The sequence below is a fragment of the Gouania willdenowi genome, chromosome 7 (genome assembly GCF_900634775.1).
Source record: "Gouania willdenowi chromosome 7, fGouWil2.1, whole genome shotgun sequence".
NCBI classification, from domain to species: Eukaryota; Metazoa; Chordata; class Actinopteri; order Blenniiformes; family Gobiesocidae; genus Gouania; species Gouania willdenowi.
Window position 1 is genome coordinate 16426918 of NC_041050.1, and position 17242 is coordinate 16444159.

General features: G+C 37.3%; 2 protein-coding genes across 3 annotated transcripts in view; one reads left to right on the forward strand and one right to left on the reverse strand.

The window, feature by feature from the left end:
• The window catches only part of LOC114466642 (ral GTPase-activating protein subunit beta-like), an 11914-nt gene extending 1649 nt beyond the window's left edge, over positions 1 to 10265 (forward strand). Inside the window, exons 2-9 of the mRNA XM_028452237.1 lie at positions 977 to 1135; positions 1331 to 1499; positions 1594 to 1716; positions 1813 to 1943; positions 2014 to 2122; positions 2207 to 2285; positions 5356 to 5504; positions 7297 to 10265. Of these exons, the coding sequence (XP_028308038.1) occupies positions 977 to 1135; positions 1331 to 1499; positions 1594 to 1716; positions 1813 to 1943; positions 2014 to 2122; positions 2207 to 2285; positions 5356 to 5504; positions 7297 to 7490 (1113 nt within the window). The 3' untranslated portion in view covers positions 7491 to 10265. The remainder of the gene's footprint in view (positions 1 to 976; positions 1136 to 1330; positions 1500 to 1593; positions 1717 to 1812; positions 1944 to 2013; positions 2123 to 2206; positions 2286 to 5355; positions 5505 to 7296) is intronic.
• LOC114467176 (ral GTPase-activating protein subunit beta-like) overlaps positions 1 to 17242 on the reverse strand; it is a 30624-nt gene that overhangs the window by 12845 nt on the left and 537 nt on the right. Inside the window, exon 1 of one of the 2 annotated variants that reach the window (XM_028453276.1) lies at positions 12576 to 12580. The exons of the other annotated variant lie outside the window; for it this stretch is intronic. The gene's annotated coding sequence lies outside the window, so the exon portion shown is untranslated. Of the gene's footprint in view, positions 1 to 12575; positions 12581 to 17242 lie in introns of those variants that run through there. 2 annotated transcript variants of the gene reach the window in all.

Here is a 17242-nt window from a genome sequence, read left to right on the forward strand (position 1 = left end):
AAATATAACATTGTGTTTTAGAAAAGTCACACCACTTTCTGGCTTAACATGTTTATACTTCAAAGGAGGAAGTGACAGAAGTTTGGGAACCACTGTGTTAAGATATCGTTGTCACACCAGAAACAATAATGATTACTTGCAGTATCTGTTCTACCACAGTATTAATGAGATCTAATAGACTAATACAGGTACACTTGATGTTGCAACTTCACGTGCCAATCTTAAAAATGCGAAGAAAGAATGCTAAAATAAAATATGAGCGTCACGTTAAACTGACCAACCTTTTTCCCTAAACTCCAAACATCTACGATATTATCTGCCTTTGAAAATAAGGGCCTTGAATAATTACCTCATCCACAGGTTAACTTAAATTCTACTATACTGGTATTTTGTGACTTTCAGAGGACTGTAGTGTTTTTCTTTTTTCACACTGTATTCAGCTTTAGTTTTGTTTGCAAGTAAACCACATAGGAACGTCCTAGCAATTATGAAAACTTTTAATCATTTTTTTTAAAAAAAACATTGGCTTATTTTGCAGAGATCACAGAGCCTTTCTACCAAAGAAAATTTTAGTTTTGTTTTTCAATTAGAAATTAACTTTTCTTTTCAACATAGCATATTTCTTTGTATTGCTCATTTTTTTCACAAGGCCACTCAATGCGCTTTAACTCTACCTAAAATAAAATCAAACATTGCAAGATTTAAAACATTAAAAGTTAAAAAGCAAACATTTAAACAGGGTTTCAAAATCAATGGTAAAAGCAGTAAAGGATCCGACATAGACAATGGAGAAAATTAGTTTTTAACCTGGATTTAAAATGTTCACATTTGAGTGCGGACTTCAGTTCTGTTGCAGTTTTTAAACAACATTCAAAAGAAACTTATTCTGACTTGACCTTCCCCAATATCCTGAACAGTGTATTATATATATTTATATATACACACATACATACTGCTATTTTTCTGTCATTGATAGGAACCCAACAACAGTCGTCTACCTCCTCATCTGATTGGTCTGGAGTCCTCATTGCCTGGGTTTTTTGATGATATCAATTACTTGGACCTGCTTCCCTGTCGACCTTTTGATACTGTCTTTGTTTTCTATGTGAGGGCTGGACAGAAGAGCAGCCCTGAGGTGAGAGAGGTCAAAGCAAATGAAGGTTTATCAGACAAGAGTGAATGCCGCTGTGAACTTTGGAGGTGCTACAGATGAAGTTGCTCAGGTTTTCTTTGGGAGAGAGAAGATTTATTAAAAATTGGAAAAATAGAAAGAAATCCTGGATGATTTAATGAGTATTTGAATGTTAATGTCTTTGTTGTCATTTTTCAGATTCTAAGAAATGTGGAGTCATCAGCCAGCGTTCAGCCGCACTTTTTGGAGTTCCTCTTGTCTTTGGGCTGGCCTGTAGATGTAGGACGACACCCTGGCTGGACGGGACACCTAGACACCAGCTGGTCACTGAACTCCTGCTCAGATAGCAATGATATACAACCAACAGGTGAGCTGCACAGCACCACAGCTGGCTTACATCATAGCATCCAAAGCATTAGTGCACATTGAACGTCAGCAGTAACTGAAAGTATGTTTTGTAGAGGAGCCGTTCTCTCCTGAGGACACTGGAGGGTCCGTGTTCAACGGGGAGAAGAAAGTTTTGTACTACGCAGACGCTCTGACAGAGATTGCCTTTGTCGTACCATCTCTAACAGAAAACTCTGGTCAGTGTTCTTCGCAATAAATTCACAGATTCTGCAATCAAACATTGGCAATTTTAGGGCAGAAACAGTAACCACAGGCTCTTTGGTGTTTGACAGAGGAGTCATCGATACACAGCGACTCTACTGTGGACACAGACACGGACCTCATTCCTGGTGTGCCTAAACAAGCCAACCTCACACTAGAGCTGTTCCCCAACCACTCAGAAAACCTGGAGTCTGCCAAAAGGGTAAACTTTGGCGTGCGTGTGTGTGTGCAAACAGGAACTCCTTTCACTCTCTATATCTTGTATTTTGCAGCTGAGTCCATTAGTGAAGACCAAGAGATCATCTGCTGGAAAGTCATTTCCCCAACTGGGCCCCGAGACCAAAGTGTTTGTCGTTTGGGTGGAACGCTTTGATGATATCGGTAGGCACCCTCTTTTTGGAAAAAAATAGCAGCCTATTCTTCTCGTGTGGTCTTAAAATTTTTATTTTTTTTGTCCACTTGTAGAGAACTTCCCGCTGTCGGATCTTCTGGCAGAAACCAGCACCGGCTTAGAAGCAAGCATGAGCAACAGCACTTCCTGCAGGTATGGTTAAGATGACTTTCAAAGCACTTTTTCAAACCTAATGTAAAGTAAAGCAAATGACTAAAATATTTTTATGAAGAAACATGTAATGAAACAAAATGCACTTAAAAACAGAAAAAAAACAGTAATTTCCAGACTATAAAGCGCACCGCTATATTGGTCGCATTCCCTTAATTTTGCAATTTTCTAAGAAAAATTCACACAAAGGCCACGTCGCCACATAGGCCGCACTCTATTGGCTCATGAGGGTGCTCTTCAAATGACTCGGCCAATCAGAACTGGCAGGTAGGGGGGCTGCTGTACTCCGTTAGGTTTCACAGAGATTTCCGTGTTTCAACTGATAAGTTTCCTTCTCCACATGAAATCTCCTCCTCACTGTCGCACTGTAAGCAGACTGATACACCACTTTGTCCATTCTTCTTATCGTGAACCACCGCGGAGCGAGTCGGACTCTGAGTCAGAATACGGACACTATCGCTTTTAAACAAATCCAACGTGGTGATTTATTGACTTTATGCTATTAATTGTTTCTTTCTATTACAAACTGGCTAACTTTTACTATAGACGGAGCACAGATCAAAACAGCCTAGATACAGACTGAGAAACTTACATAAGAAGGATGGACAGACAGTGACGGAGATCAGAACAATCAGCCTCAGAATCCGATTTAATACAAACCGTTTCATTGTCCACCTGGTCTAATGTGACTGAGCTCAATTTTTGGCGGCATGAAGCTTGAAAAGCGGAATAAATCCACAAATTAGCCGCGTCATTGTTTAGGCTGTGTCAAAGCATGGGAAAAAGTAGCAGCTTATAGTCTGGAAATGACGGTATCTACTAATAAATAAACCCCTTTTGTCTGTCCATCTTAAGATGGGGTTTGACAAAATGTTACATGAGCAAATCACAAATGTGTATGGGGAGTTAGAATTATCAAGACCGGTCCAGTAGAAGTCATAAGTAGAAGTATTTTTTGTTAAATAAATCCATGGAGGACTTAAAAGCCTTTTTGACTTAATTGGACTAAGAACTGAACTAAAATTGAAAAGTTAGATATACTACATATTTTTATTGTCTGAAGACTAAAGCTGAGACCAAATTCAAAGGCATTGTCATTATACACTGACCTATTCATGGTGCAATTCCACATCATTCCACATGAAGGTGGTAGTGAGTGACTTTAATGTGCTTTCCATTCAACTTGAGAAGAATGAGATCTTATTAGATCATGGGTGTCTAAACTCTGTCCTGGCGGTTTGCAATCCTGCAGGTTTTAGATCTCTGGTGCAACACATCTGACTGGTGCAGGTGTCATCATGCAGCTGTGTAGGAAAGTTGTGCCAGCTTAGATATTTTATACTGCATTTTATTTGACCTAGATTTATGTTTAAGTAAGTTTAAGATTGTGTTTTTTGTTTAGAAAAGAATAGTAATTACAGAAAAACTTCATACCATATAATTTTAATCAGGACATTTTTTTAATCAATTACTAAACATTTCAAATGACCCTAATTAAATTCCACTTGACCCCAAATGGGATTACGACCCCAAGATTGAAAAACAGTGCCTTAAAAACTGACTTTGGAAAAAATGTGATTAAATGTAATGTAATTAAAAACCAACCAAGAATGTGTAGCTGTAGTTGTGTGCAAATTGTGCGTTTATGTCTGATTTATTTCTAACAATTCTTTATGTCCTGCAGACAGACACAGAGCAAAATGCCTTATTTTCAGACCCAAATTTATGGCAAACACCAGATTATTTTATACCTTGTACTGTAAGATTATTATGTGGTCTGAGGTGTGTTAAGAGGGAGTTTTTCCCAAAAATTGGCTCCAAAACAGGTTGGGCCCACAAACATTAATATTAAACTTGTTCATTATTTATGTGTGCGCGCGTGCGGGGATTTTTCATTCAAAAATAGTTTCAAGACCACCATCATTCCTTCCTCTCGTACGTCCACTTCCATGCTGTGTGTTTTCCGGTTGTTGCTATGCAGGGTTCTCACCAGGAATTTTTACAGGATCGGGGGGTCACGTGGCGCATGAGCAACCGCCATTGGTGCGGACATTTTTAAAATGTATAACTGTCTGTGGGCCAAATTTAGTGAAGTAAAGCTAAAGTTGGGTTTGGATTTGTTTTCTTTTTTATATTGGTTGCAGCATTACCTTAAAGCTAAAAGTTATTTGTTGAATTTGTTACAAGAAATAATATTTTATTCAAAAGACTGATTCCAAGACCCGCTTTTAAACGCACAAAGAATGCACACATTTAATCATGCCGAAAAAAGAAGACCTGGCACGAGAGAACACGGCCAAAACATGTCCGACCAGAATTAAGACGATGTCTCTTTAAGCCCAAACATGTTTCAATCAGACGGTATTTATGTCCGTGATTTAGAAACATGACGAGCAGCTTCATGTGCGCTACACACTACGTCTGGTTGAAGCACTGTTTAGATTGGATGGTAATTATGGTTACCAAGCGGAGTAAGTACACAGGGCAGGCAGCATCGGGGGCAGCTAAGTGGCGGCAGGGGTCCACTAGGTCCTCGGGTAAAGACAGGGGCATCCGAGCAGATCGCCTGTATTAAATTGACGGTGCGGCTTATGTATGTATTTCTTCATTATGGAGATTAAAGAGAGAGTTTAAACAACCCGTGCACGCCTGGAAGTGCCTTTTGTGTCTGAGTGTGCAACAATTATTACAACAGTACCGAATAAAAAAAACAACAGAAAATCCCCCCATGTTGCTGAAAACTGAACGTAGGGGGCGCTATTGTTCCGTAGGGGAGAAAAATTACTTTGGGGGCCCCTACGGTCAACAGCGCTGGTTAGAACCCTACTATATATCTGCTCAGTCAGAGTGGACACTGTAGTGACTAGTGAGCAGGTTTTTTTTTCAGGTGCAAACAAGAGCTCCTCTCTCTTAATTTGTTTTGATCTTATTGGTGTCAATACAGCTCGTTACCCTCAAACTGGAAATATTTTGTTCAGCGTAGATTGTGTCCCAACATTCTTTGTTCTACTGAGCCGCCTTCCTTCATTTTCCATTATTGTTGCTGCTGCAGGTCAGGGTTACTAGAGAAGGATGTTCCTCTGATCTTCATTCATCCTCTGAAGACGGGACTGTTCAGGCTCCGACTGCATGGAGCTGTGGGCAAGTTTGGCATGGTGATCCCAGTGGTCGATGGCATGGTGGTCAGCCGCAGAGCGCTAGGTAAACCCTCTAATGGCTCTACTCACTCTTTTACAGACACCACACTTCCTTTATGATTCATCAGAAAAACCAATGGATTCATCTTAATGCATTCGGAATATTAATAATGGGTATTAAATAATTGAGCCTCTAAACAATGTCACCATTGGTGTGTGATTGTGGGTGTGAACTAGTGAATGTGGCTCAATAAATCAAGTCCATTTATCATTAAATAGTCCACGTGAGCTCCACATGAGTTAAGTTATTCCTGTATGATGTTTTGGTTTCATGGAGGGATAAATTAGGCTAATAACCAAAACTGTTTCGTGGTTTCATACTAGAGATGTTTGACATTACCTTGTTGCTTATATCCAATATGCCGATATGGTCCAACACTACATTTCCGATATTAATTAATACAGATATATAGGCACCCCTTCCCCCAACCTAATTTTAGGTCACATTCTATATCTCAAAGAAAATTAAAGGTTAAGGTTACTTTTAATTTATTTATTTATTTTGCTCTCCAAATAGCTCAGAACTTTTCTCATCGCACAAGTTTCTGGTATAACCATAATGCTGATGCACAGACCATGGCACAAGAAACGGGACAACCTGAAGAGAAGTTGTTTTTGTACTTCGTGGGCCTTCATTTTAGTTATTTTTTTTACCAAAGTGTGCAAAATGTGCAAGAAAAAGTTTGCCAATTACCGGAGCTCTTCTAGTCTCCGCTACCACCTCAATGTTAAACATGTTGCAACTAGCATGGTCTTAGTCCGAACAGGTAGTGTATAATACCGGCCATCCCTTTTCATTTCTTTAGCTTTGAGATTGTTTATAAAAAGAAAACCTACTATTTACATGCATGCAGTGCCAACAGATAGCACTGTTGAATTTTTTTTTAAAGGGGCGGTATTATGAAAAATCACTTTATAATGGTTTTGCTACAGTGATATACATTCCTTTAGCCTCATTCAGAGGGCCAAAGTTGAAAAAGTCCTGTTTACTCCTTCTCTTGTTATTTCACAGCAGGGGTTACAATCATTAGTATTTTTAGTACCCGTTTTATCACCTTGTGTCTCGTGTCGCCTTTGAGATGATCTGACGTGTTTGTGACCCAATGCGACACAGCGGTTGGACAAAACAGTGGACTATCACCTTGAATGGACTAGTCCTGTAATCAGTAGTGTAGATGATGACAAGAAAGCGATGTAGCAGCTCCGGTAAGTGTTTGAAGCTGATTTAAACTACTGCTGCTGCTGCACGGCGCACACACATCTTGAAACAGTGTTTGTCTGACTCACATTAAATAGCCATGTGTTTTACTGTATTGTGTAGTTTTTTTTGGCTGAAAACAATAACAAGAGTGTGTGAATAGCAAGAGAATATTGCTTTGGTGATCACTAATCCCCCTCGCAAGAGTGAGGCATGAAGTCTGTGTCTATGACACGCCCACTCACGAATATGCATAAGTAGGCTCCTAAACAGCCCCTTTTTTTAGAATTGCTCAGCAAGTGATTTTTCAGAGGGCTAAAACTCTGGAAAACGGGCAAGATTGGGAAAATAAACCTCAAATACTATGTTGTTGAGGTTCTTAGAACAAATGGAGATAAGTGAAAAATAGCATAATACTGGACCTTTAAATTCTACAAAGAATGCATAGGTCATTTTAAAGCTATTTTTTTTTTTTTTTTACAATTTTTAATCACCTGGAATTTTTTATCCCTCAAACACACCGGATTACAGGATATATCAATGGTCACAAAGAAAACAGTATACAGTAATGACATGTTTTGTGTGTGACTATTCCCAGGCTTCCTTGTGCGTCAAACTGTGATCAACGTGTGCAGACGTAAACGATTGGAAAGTGACTTTTACAACCCGCCTCATGTCAGGCGGAAGCAGAAAATAACTGAGATGGTCCAGCGTTACCGCAACAAGCAGCTGGAGCCGGAGTTTTACACCTCGCTCTTCCACGAGTTGGGGGAGGGAAAACTTCAACCCTAACAAGTTTTGTCCTTACACTGGCTCATACACACAAATGCACGCACACATGAACATGTCCCTTCTATTGAGCAGTCACACACCACTGATGGCTTTGCATGCATACACACTCACCCAGAATCTTTATATTTATACTGTGCTATTTTGTTATTTATATGAATACATTTATCAACACTGTTTGCCTTTGACTCAGAGATCAAAGTGTCAAAAATCCTGCCACGGTGGAAATGTTGAACTACAGCCGATCACTGGGATCCAAACGGCACAGCTGATCATCTAAAGAGTTTCTGCTGAACTTTGACTGCAAGCTAACAGTTTTGCTGCTGGCCTTTTTGAACTTGTAAGGTTCTCCTTTAGAATCCTGTCATCCAAGTGGCTAATACTGAGTTGTCTTCAAAATGCAGAGACACTCTTTTGTTTTTGTCCGACAGCTTTATGAACACATTAAGTGGCTGTAAGACAACAAATAAGGGGTTTCACTTATATTGTCAACAGATTTGTGTCGAAATATTTCAGGCACCTGCTCTAGTCTTCCTTGTAATAACGTTCCTTTGGCAGTAGCTGACTGAGACACTGACTGAGTGTTGTTGCTTGTTATATATATTCCTAATGGCCCATAACAGGACAGCTATATGTGATTATCGTAACAAAGCCCATTTTGTACTACGACTGTCCCTACACCGTATGTATGTATGTGTGTGTGTGAGCATGGCCATGTGTTCGCCTGTTTAGACAGCGAAAGACCGTACAAACCATTATACACATGGTATTTGAACACAAGTTTTGCCCTTTTTGATGAGTCTAAGTAATGCTCAGTGTCTATATCAAGACTGAAAGTTTTACTCGCAGAAGTACATAAAGGTTTTCTTTCAAACTATTGCATTGCTCTTTGATGTATGCATTGTGCTTTCAAAGATTGGGTTGACATCATGAGTTCCGTGCCAGGGAAAGGCTTTCTGTTGGTTTTTAGATGAAATAGCCACACATTCCTGCTACTATAGAAGATCACTGCTTTGACAATTTAAATGAACAACAAAAAAACAAAGTTACTGTATGTGGTATCTCCAGTCAGTTACTTCTAGGTTTGAATTCTATCCTCAAAGCTCCTTTAAAATATTTTAGATGTGAGGTAGCATGAGCGCTACAGAAGACCCCTCCAGGCCAGACATGTAAAGATTGTAACCATTGGATATTAAGATGCGAGCTATGTAAAAGTCTTTATATATGACTCATGTAGAAATGAGTTAACCCTTCAAAGCAGCTCTCTTATAAATTGTCAGAATTAACTAGATTTAAGTCCATCCAGTCCATTCTAAAAATAAATGTAATTTAAAACTCATCTTACAATGATTTTTCTATTCAAACATGACTGTCCAAGAAGGTTAGCATCAACAAAAGTCTTGATATCTTACGTCAATGGTTGCCTGCGGTCACATCATGCTTCGGGGAAGTAATATTCCCTCTCTTCGGTATTCCCATCAAAAGTACAGCTCATGTTTAGAAACATTAGATGTTTTAAATAGAAGCTTAACAAGAGTCTGTCCTGAAGGTTTTCATATTTAATTAACTACAAAAGGGACAAATCTAATAGGAATATTCCAGGATATGACATTCATTTATGTGTGGTCATGTTCTAAAAAAATAAGCAGAGGTTTTTCATACAGAAGTTACTTTTGTACAAATGGCCACAGAGAGAGTTCTACCTGGGATAAATATTTCTCATGCTAGTTAGCATTAGCACGACGAAAGCCAAAGTGTCTTTCCCATCAGTCAGTCAATGTAAAGCTTTTCCCTGCATGGTTGACTACAGAGGAATTGTGCACATGCCACATTACATATTTAGCATGTGTGGCTAAATTATAAAACACGCAGTAAGGTGATGTACAGCAGTGCGTGGCCTGATTTTACTGACGGTGAGAGCAGTTATGATGCTGATGGAGTTGTGCACTCACTTTTTGTTTGCTGGCCTCATTTTTTGATACCATTCTACGTTTAGATGTGGAACACCAACAGAATCATGACACAGTTTTATGTGTCTTGTTCCCTTCAAACAAAACCCTTACGATGCATTCAAAGATCAAACGACTCTGAAACAAGCTAAATAATTGGCAATTTTTACCTAGAATCCCACTTTTGTATTTGTTGGGCATTATCATTATTTCACCCTCTTTAATCACTATATTTTGTTTTTGACCCAAGCCCTGTCCCACTTCTCTTTCCGACGATGAGAATTAATTTGTCCCAATGCTCGAATATCACAAACATATCAAAGTTTTTCATATGTTTTTGGCAAGTCTTAATGCACTGAGCACATTTTCAGTTATTTTCTACTGTCATTTGGCTTCTTTACATGTCTGTTTGTACTTTTGTGTGTTTTGGAAGGAAAGAAAAAACTGCTGAAGGAATAGATTTGTTTGACAAATGAATAAAGAAGCAACTTTGTAAGGTTTGTAAGCAGTAACGTCGAATCGATGCTCACTTTTTACGACAGTGCTGTACACACTCGCCTTTTTCTGTAGGGAAAGTGCAGCAAACACGCTTCAAAAGAACTGTATACAATCAGTCACATGTTGTATCCCGTTACTCCTCTGATATTTGGTCATATTTAAAGATTTGCCATGTACAAAAGCTAAAGATGATGTGTAAATATATGAGCAGGTCGTCTGTTTCTCATCTGGGATATCAGAGTTGATATAAAATGTATGAGTGGATGCAATTATGCGTGAGGATTACGCAGTGGGTTTTGAATGTAACATGCAATTAAAATTATTATTGACATTCTGATCTTCTTTGTTACTTCCCACAGGGTGTGATAAAATTTCACCTGTTTTTCTACGTTGCCCCTCATTATTTGCTGACATTTCAGTTTTTCTGTTGTAAATATTTGCACATGAAGTTGGAGAAAAGTGACTTGAGGCCAAACAGTGCTCTGGTTTCATTTAAATGAGGTAGATTATGCTCTAATGCTCAAGTCTAGTCACAGCAGTGTGTGACTGTGCCCTGAAGCGGTGCTGAAATGTGAACTGTAACTGAAAAAAAAAACACCACTTGGAATCCAATCCAGAGCAGGAACCACCAGTTCTAAAGATAAAAGCACTAAACTGTCAATACAGCCGGTTGGCCGTTGGCCCCTCAAACACTTTATTTATATATATATAAAAAGGTTGATTACTTACCAAAAGGCCACAGCAGAATTAGGACGCACAATTCAAAATTCAAAGTGTTTAATATCATGTGCACAGTAAAGAAACATGTTTCCCTGCACAATTAAATTTCTACTTTGCTCACCACAATGGATACCACAAAAAACAAAAACAAATAAAGAGAAAAGTATAGTAACAATAATTATAATTTAAAAAATAATAAAATATGTACAAGGTAAAAAAAGAAAAGTCAAATATAAAGTGTTTTGTGCATAGTGAATTATATACAATGACTATCAGAGGATACACAACACCCCAGTAAATACACACAAAATTTGGGTATATTTTGGACTTCACAAGGACTGAGTTAAAAAAAAAAAAATAGCAAACCCATAAAACGACACAACTCTGAAAGAAACAAACTTCTGGAGCCACATTGCAATGTTAAAAATATGACAACTTAATAATAGTGGCTTAGATTCAGATAGCGATTTATATTTTCACGAGACTCAAAAAGCGCATTACAGATGCACCATTATTTATTCACTTCAGTCATACCCGTGGTGGTAAGTTACAATGTAGCCACATGTGCCCTCTGGAATACTGACAGAAGCTTAATTGGCACATATACGAACCCAATATGAATCAAAAAAACAAATTCATCAAAAGAGAAAAAAGGAAATAAATTTACGGTAACAACCTATATAATGACTCCAAAAACAGACAAAACACCAACGACCACACAAAAAAATACTTTATTTCCTGTATTGATGCTCAGATTGTTTCCATCTCTGTTGTTCTGTTTCCTCTCCTCTGTTTTAATCATTTTATCACTTACATTCATGTCTTTTTTCCCTGTAAATTAAATCAAGACATTATTTATTTTTTTACCTATGTATTTTTATTCAGCCCTATTATTTAATCATTATATACAATTAGATAAAATAGAAAATATGGATTCTCTCAAAAGGAGGGCAAACGAGTGTACGATGCAATGACGAATAGAGGACCACAGGTTAAACATAGATAAATAGAAGAAAAACAACATTCAAACTGGGATTTTGTCCAATTTTCTAATAACTTGTTGGAATTCTTTCCATGTGAACAATGGTTACTGGGATTTAGATCTTGGATTCATAGAACCTAAAGGGTATGAAGACACTTTTATCTCAATGATCTTGTAACTATACAGCAGTAACAATACAATCATAGGGATGGGACCTGAACTGATGCCAGTTCTCTGTTATTTAGATGGTACCGACCAACAGATGCTGTATGCTAGTATGAAAAAGGCAGCGTCACAATTGAAGTTGATCCCTAAAACACTTTAATGACCCCATGACCTTGAAAAGGAGCGAGTGGGTTTCAAAATGGGTCAATGTATGTTTTGGTCATTTAACTTTCCATTCAGAAATGAAAATCAAAAAACGAGTAGGTATTTGATTCAGGTTCAAGAAGGGATAAACAAAGGTCAAAAAAAAATTTCTACTGGAATTTGTTCTTTTCAAAATAAGAGCACATATGGACTCTGCTCTTTTTCTGGCGCCATTATGTATGAATTATTTATTTCTATATCTTCCCTGCTTTTTAAAATGTCTTTGGAGACGCACTCCAAATATTTTTGAATAACAAAACAATTGGCTTGTCATCTGCAGAAATCGCTGCAAATATATTGCACAGAAGTGGGAATGGAAGAGATTTTTTCTGCAAGACGTGAGGAGATTTTGCACCGAACACAAAACGTTCTTGTACATGTGCTCTTATTTTGAAAAGAACAACTTCTGACCTCACGATAATGAAAAACGGGAGTTTTTTTTGGTTTTTTTTTATGTTTATTTTTGTCTTCTGGTGTTGCTGTTTTTTTTTTGTTTGTTTTAGAAACAAAAATGTAAAATCAACCATTTTTTAAATGTTTGTTAATCCCGTTGTCACGGTCTGAGTTTACCTCCGTACTGAGATTATAACCCTAACCCTAACATAATTCAATAATCAAATAAAACACGTCCGTTCACTTTGAAAACAAAAATTATAATTTTTTTTTTTTTTTTAAGCAAAAATATTGGGAATTAAAAAAATTGTGGCTGCAATATTGGTATCATATCGGAAATTACAAAGTTGTATCGGGACATCCCTAATAAATATGCCTTGAATTTCCATTCTAGTTTTTCAATTTGAAAACAAAAAATCAAATAACCGTTTGTTTTTTGTTTTGTTTTTTCGATGACCAAAACATACACTGACCGAAAATAGATGGTTGGATAGATTTTCTCCCAATTGATCAGATTAGAATGAAGTGAAGCGTTTGCAGAATAAAATATTCTGAACTCCTATTAAAACTATTAAAAGGTCAGATACCACAGCACACCCTCAGATGTTTACATGTTTTATTTGTAGTGAAAAAATACAAGAAGTTAAGGATAACTAACTTGTGCATATAACCCAAAAAAACTAGATGATAGGATACAAGAATGTTCTGACTGACACTAATATGTCATATGTATTATATTATAAGAAATAATTGTTTCCTCTTAAAGGAGACGCAGACTGTGAGACCAGGGCGGGAGAAGACAAAACACCCACTAAAATGTTATATTTAAGAGATGTAATACAAACAAGACCAAGAGTTTGAGCCCTGCTTTATTCCTGCAGCAGCACTTCATTCATTCACCGTTAGAGGGCGCCATTGTCCAACACAGCGAATTTAATTCCTGTTTGTAATTCTAAACTAATAAAGAATCTCTGGAAGTTTGAATCATTTATCTCCTCTGTATTCATTAATCACACTTAAAATGTACAAGAAATCAAGTAAAAGGTCAACTTTTTGACCTGGTTTAGCTCTGCTAGCCACAAGCCCCTCCTTTCCTCTGATCACTTGTGAGATTGTTCTCCCTGATCTGTTATGATTTTTGGCGATCTATAAAATTCCAAATGTATCTCACTGTTTGACTGATTGGTACAGCCAAAAACTTGGCAATAGTTCATCATTTCGTCTCGACATTTGGGGACTTTCTTGTCTGTGCGCTGTTTGTAGACCTGCTGCTTTATCTCCAAAATGGCGACTTCCGGGTTGATGACGCGATGGATGCTGCGCCGTGAAAACCTTCAATTATATTATATACTATATTATGCTCTAATTTCTCTCTGTGAAGGGGTCGTCTTCTGATCGACGGGTTGGGAGTTCGATCTCAATGCTATACATGTCTACAGTATGTGTCGAAGTGCCCAGGGGCAAAACACTGAACTCTAAGTTGCTCCCAATGCTCAACTAGCGCCTTGCATGGCAGCTCTGTCTGTCTGTCTGTCTGTCTGTCTGTCTGGTGTGTGAATGGGTGAGGCCGCATGTGGACCACGGGCCGCCAGTTGCCTACATCTGGGGTTCATCATTACAGATCTTTCAAACGTCATTTTGATTAGACAGAACAAAAGTTCAACATATCTACAGTATTTAAGTTCATCCTAATAGATGTTATAATGAAACACTTTGCCACGACTGTCTTCACTGACAGAACCAATAGTCTCTAATGTAAAATGTAAACTGGATTAGAGATTAGAACTGATAACTGGAGAGCACACATGGTTCCACCATTATAGAGCATTGACTTTCAGGAAGTGAGATTGACAAATGTGTGATGACTGATGCTTTTATGTCAACATTGACTGTATCCTCTGAGGATGAATAGACAAAAAAAAAAAAATAAATAAATTCTGTTTGTGTTCAACACTTTTCAGTAGGATTTGGATAACCTTGATCCACCCAGGGATTGGGTTTCAAGGGTTTAGCTAAATTAATTAATAAACACTGTCTGTGGATCAATGGTAGAGAGGGTCGTCCAGTAACCGAAGGGTTGGGGGTTCAAATCCCGCTCTATCCGAGTCATTGTCATTGTGTCCTTGGGCAAGGCACTTTACCCACATTGGTCAGAGGGGTCGTAGGGGTGAAATGGCAGCCACGCTTCTGTCAGTGTGCCCCAGAGCGAATGAATAATGGTTTCTGTAACGCACTTTGAGTCTCCTCGAAAAAAGCGCTATAGAAATCCAAGCCATTATTATTATTAAATTTAAAAAATTCAGAAGGAAAGTTCAGTATTAAAAAAACAAAAAGATAAAATATTAAAACATCTGTATCATTTAAATAATGATACAGATAATATTTCAAACTTGTTTAAACATAACAGTGATGAAGTATAGAATAAAAATAAAGTAAAACTGATCTGTCCCTTATGAAATGATTGCCCAAAAATAGTTTGAACAACAAATAAAAGAAAATTAACACTTATTCATGTATATTGATTCAAAAATAAATAAACATAAATTCTAAAATGGACTCTTCAATATTAATCTCCCATTCATCTGAAGAGGAATACTGAGTTTTTTTTGTTTTTTTTTAATTTATTTAGCATTTTCATTGAATTTAGTCTTCAAAGCATCCAAAATGTTATGGTTAATAAAATTGGGATATATATCAATAGTGGTATTTATTTCTTACCTAACTAATTTGTGACATTTTTAGAGCAGTGCTAATCTGGATTAGGACATTTTAAAAACTCGAGGTGATCCAATTTGAAAAACCAGAGTGAAAGTAAAACAGATTTCCTGATCCTGGATGGCAGGAAACGGGATTTCTAAATCTGGATCATTTTAATCCAGATTAAATGTTGTACAACTGGTTCATGGGATTATTCCAAACCTGGTTTGTCATTTTTTAGTTCAGGGGTCATATATGGTCCAGTCTGACCCAGAGCAGAAAAATGAGCCATGTCACCATTAACGCTCCACACAAATGAATAATTAAATGTAAAGGTTCAACTAGCATAAAACAGTAACAGATATCAGTTGAATCGCTTAGCACCAGTGTTACCACAATAATCTGATTACAGATTACAGATTACTCCATATATATTAGGTTTGCTTTATTCAAACAAGTTTTTTTCAGGAAATGTTACCAGAAAGAAGAACTCATAAGGACACATGAAAGCCATCAGAAGATGCTTTGATGCATTTTTTTAAAAATAACTCTTAGGGATACATCAAAGCAACCACCTCTGAGGAAGACTGACAGTCGACAGTCAAAACATGTCAGGAGATGACATTTCCTGAAATAAACTTGTCTGAATAAAAGAAACCTTAACATGTAGTTAAAAAAAGACAAAATGAACTTGCTGAAATGACTAATTACTCCTTCAAAAAACATTGTTACTTTACTGATTACTTGAGTCTTAAAGTAATTAAATTAGATTACAAGTCACTTTATTGGTTACATTCCTAACATATTCTGTCAGTACGAACCTGTTCCTGTTATTATTTCTATGTGAGGTGTCCTCATGCTGAAAACAATATGTGAGGAAAATAACATAAATAGCAACTATAATAGAACTTTAATTTGATTGCAGGTTTGGAAATAGTAACACTTTAGAAAAAGGATTGGTCATATTAGAGTAATGTGTATATGCATCTATGCTGAGCACTGTCATGGATCAGTTGTGATGAGAAGATTCCAACAACGACAACTAATGTTGTGCCGATACCGATACTAGTATCGGGAGGGGTCCCGATACAGTCTCACGGTCTGAGTTTACCTCCATACTGAGATTCTAACCCTAACCCTAACATAATCCAGCAAACAAATAAAACACGTGAAAACAAAAATGAATTAATTTTTTTTCGTAAAAAATTATTTTTCGGTAGTGCGCATGTGCATATATGCGCATATACAATCTCAGCACGATGTGAACTCAGTACATGACACCGGCACTAAAAGGCTGGATCGGTATCGGCAAGATTCAAGATTCAAGATTCAAAATATTTATTGTCATATGCACAGTAAAACCAGACAGTTGCACCACACAATGAAAATCTTATTTTGCGAGTCCTCCCTTTCACAGTAAAAAAAAAGCAAACAAAATGAAGAGGTAGATTAAAAGAACCCAACTATTCCCAATTAAAGATAACTAATAATACTAAATACTAAGAATACTAAAATACTAGACTATAATACTAATAATAAAATATACAATATACAAAATATACAAAATATAAAGTGAGCATGTGAGTGGCAGAGTAGCAGTATACACATTTTTGATTCTAAAGTGCGATCGTGCGGGCAAGTACTAACTATTAACATGCCGATACCATTACAGCATCTAACTACTTTCAATACCCAATACTGCCGAACAGAAGAAGAAGCCGCCAAACACCAATGAAGAAGAATCCACTGCAAGTGTCTGCGTTACCACGTAACTCAGTGCTTGGCATTTGAGAGAAGAGTTTATTCATTTATCAGCCATACCAAGTAGGCAATAAAAAAGTTCTCCTGCATTTACTGTATATTAGTGTTTTTCCTGTTTCACAAAGGTTTAAGCAGTGCCCGACCAAGTTATGAGAGCAATGATTTTACGTCAAGTGAGTATGCAACTCTTTAGAAATAAAAGTAAAGCAGGTCATGTCTTTTTTTTTAAACACTGCGTTATCGGCATGTATCGGCATCGGTTGATACTATACAACTGTGTATCGGTATCGGCATCGGAACAACACTAAACCCTAGTTTAGTGTTTTCCATCTGTAACCATCTCTCTCTCTCTGTGTGTGTGTGTGTGTGTGTGTGTAAGCCAAAGT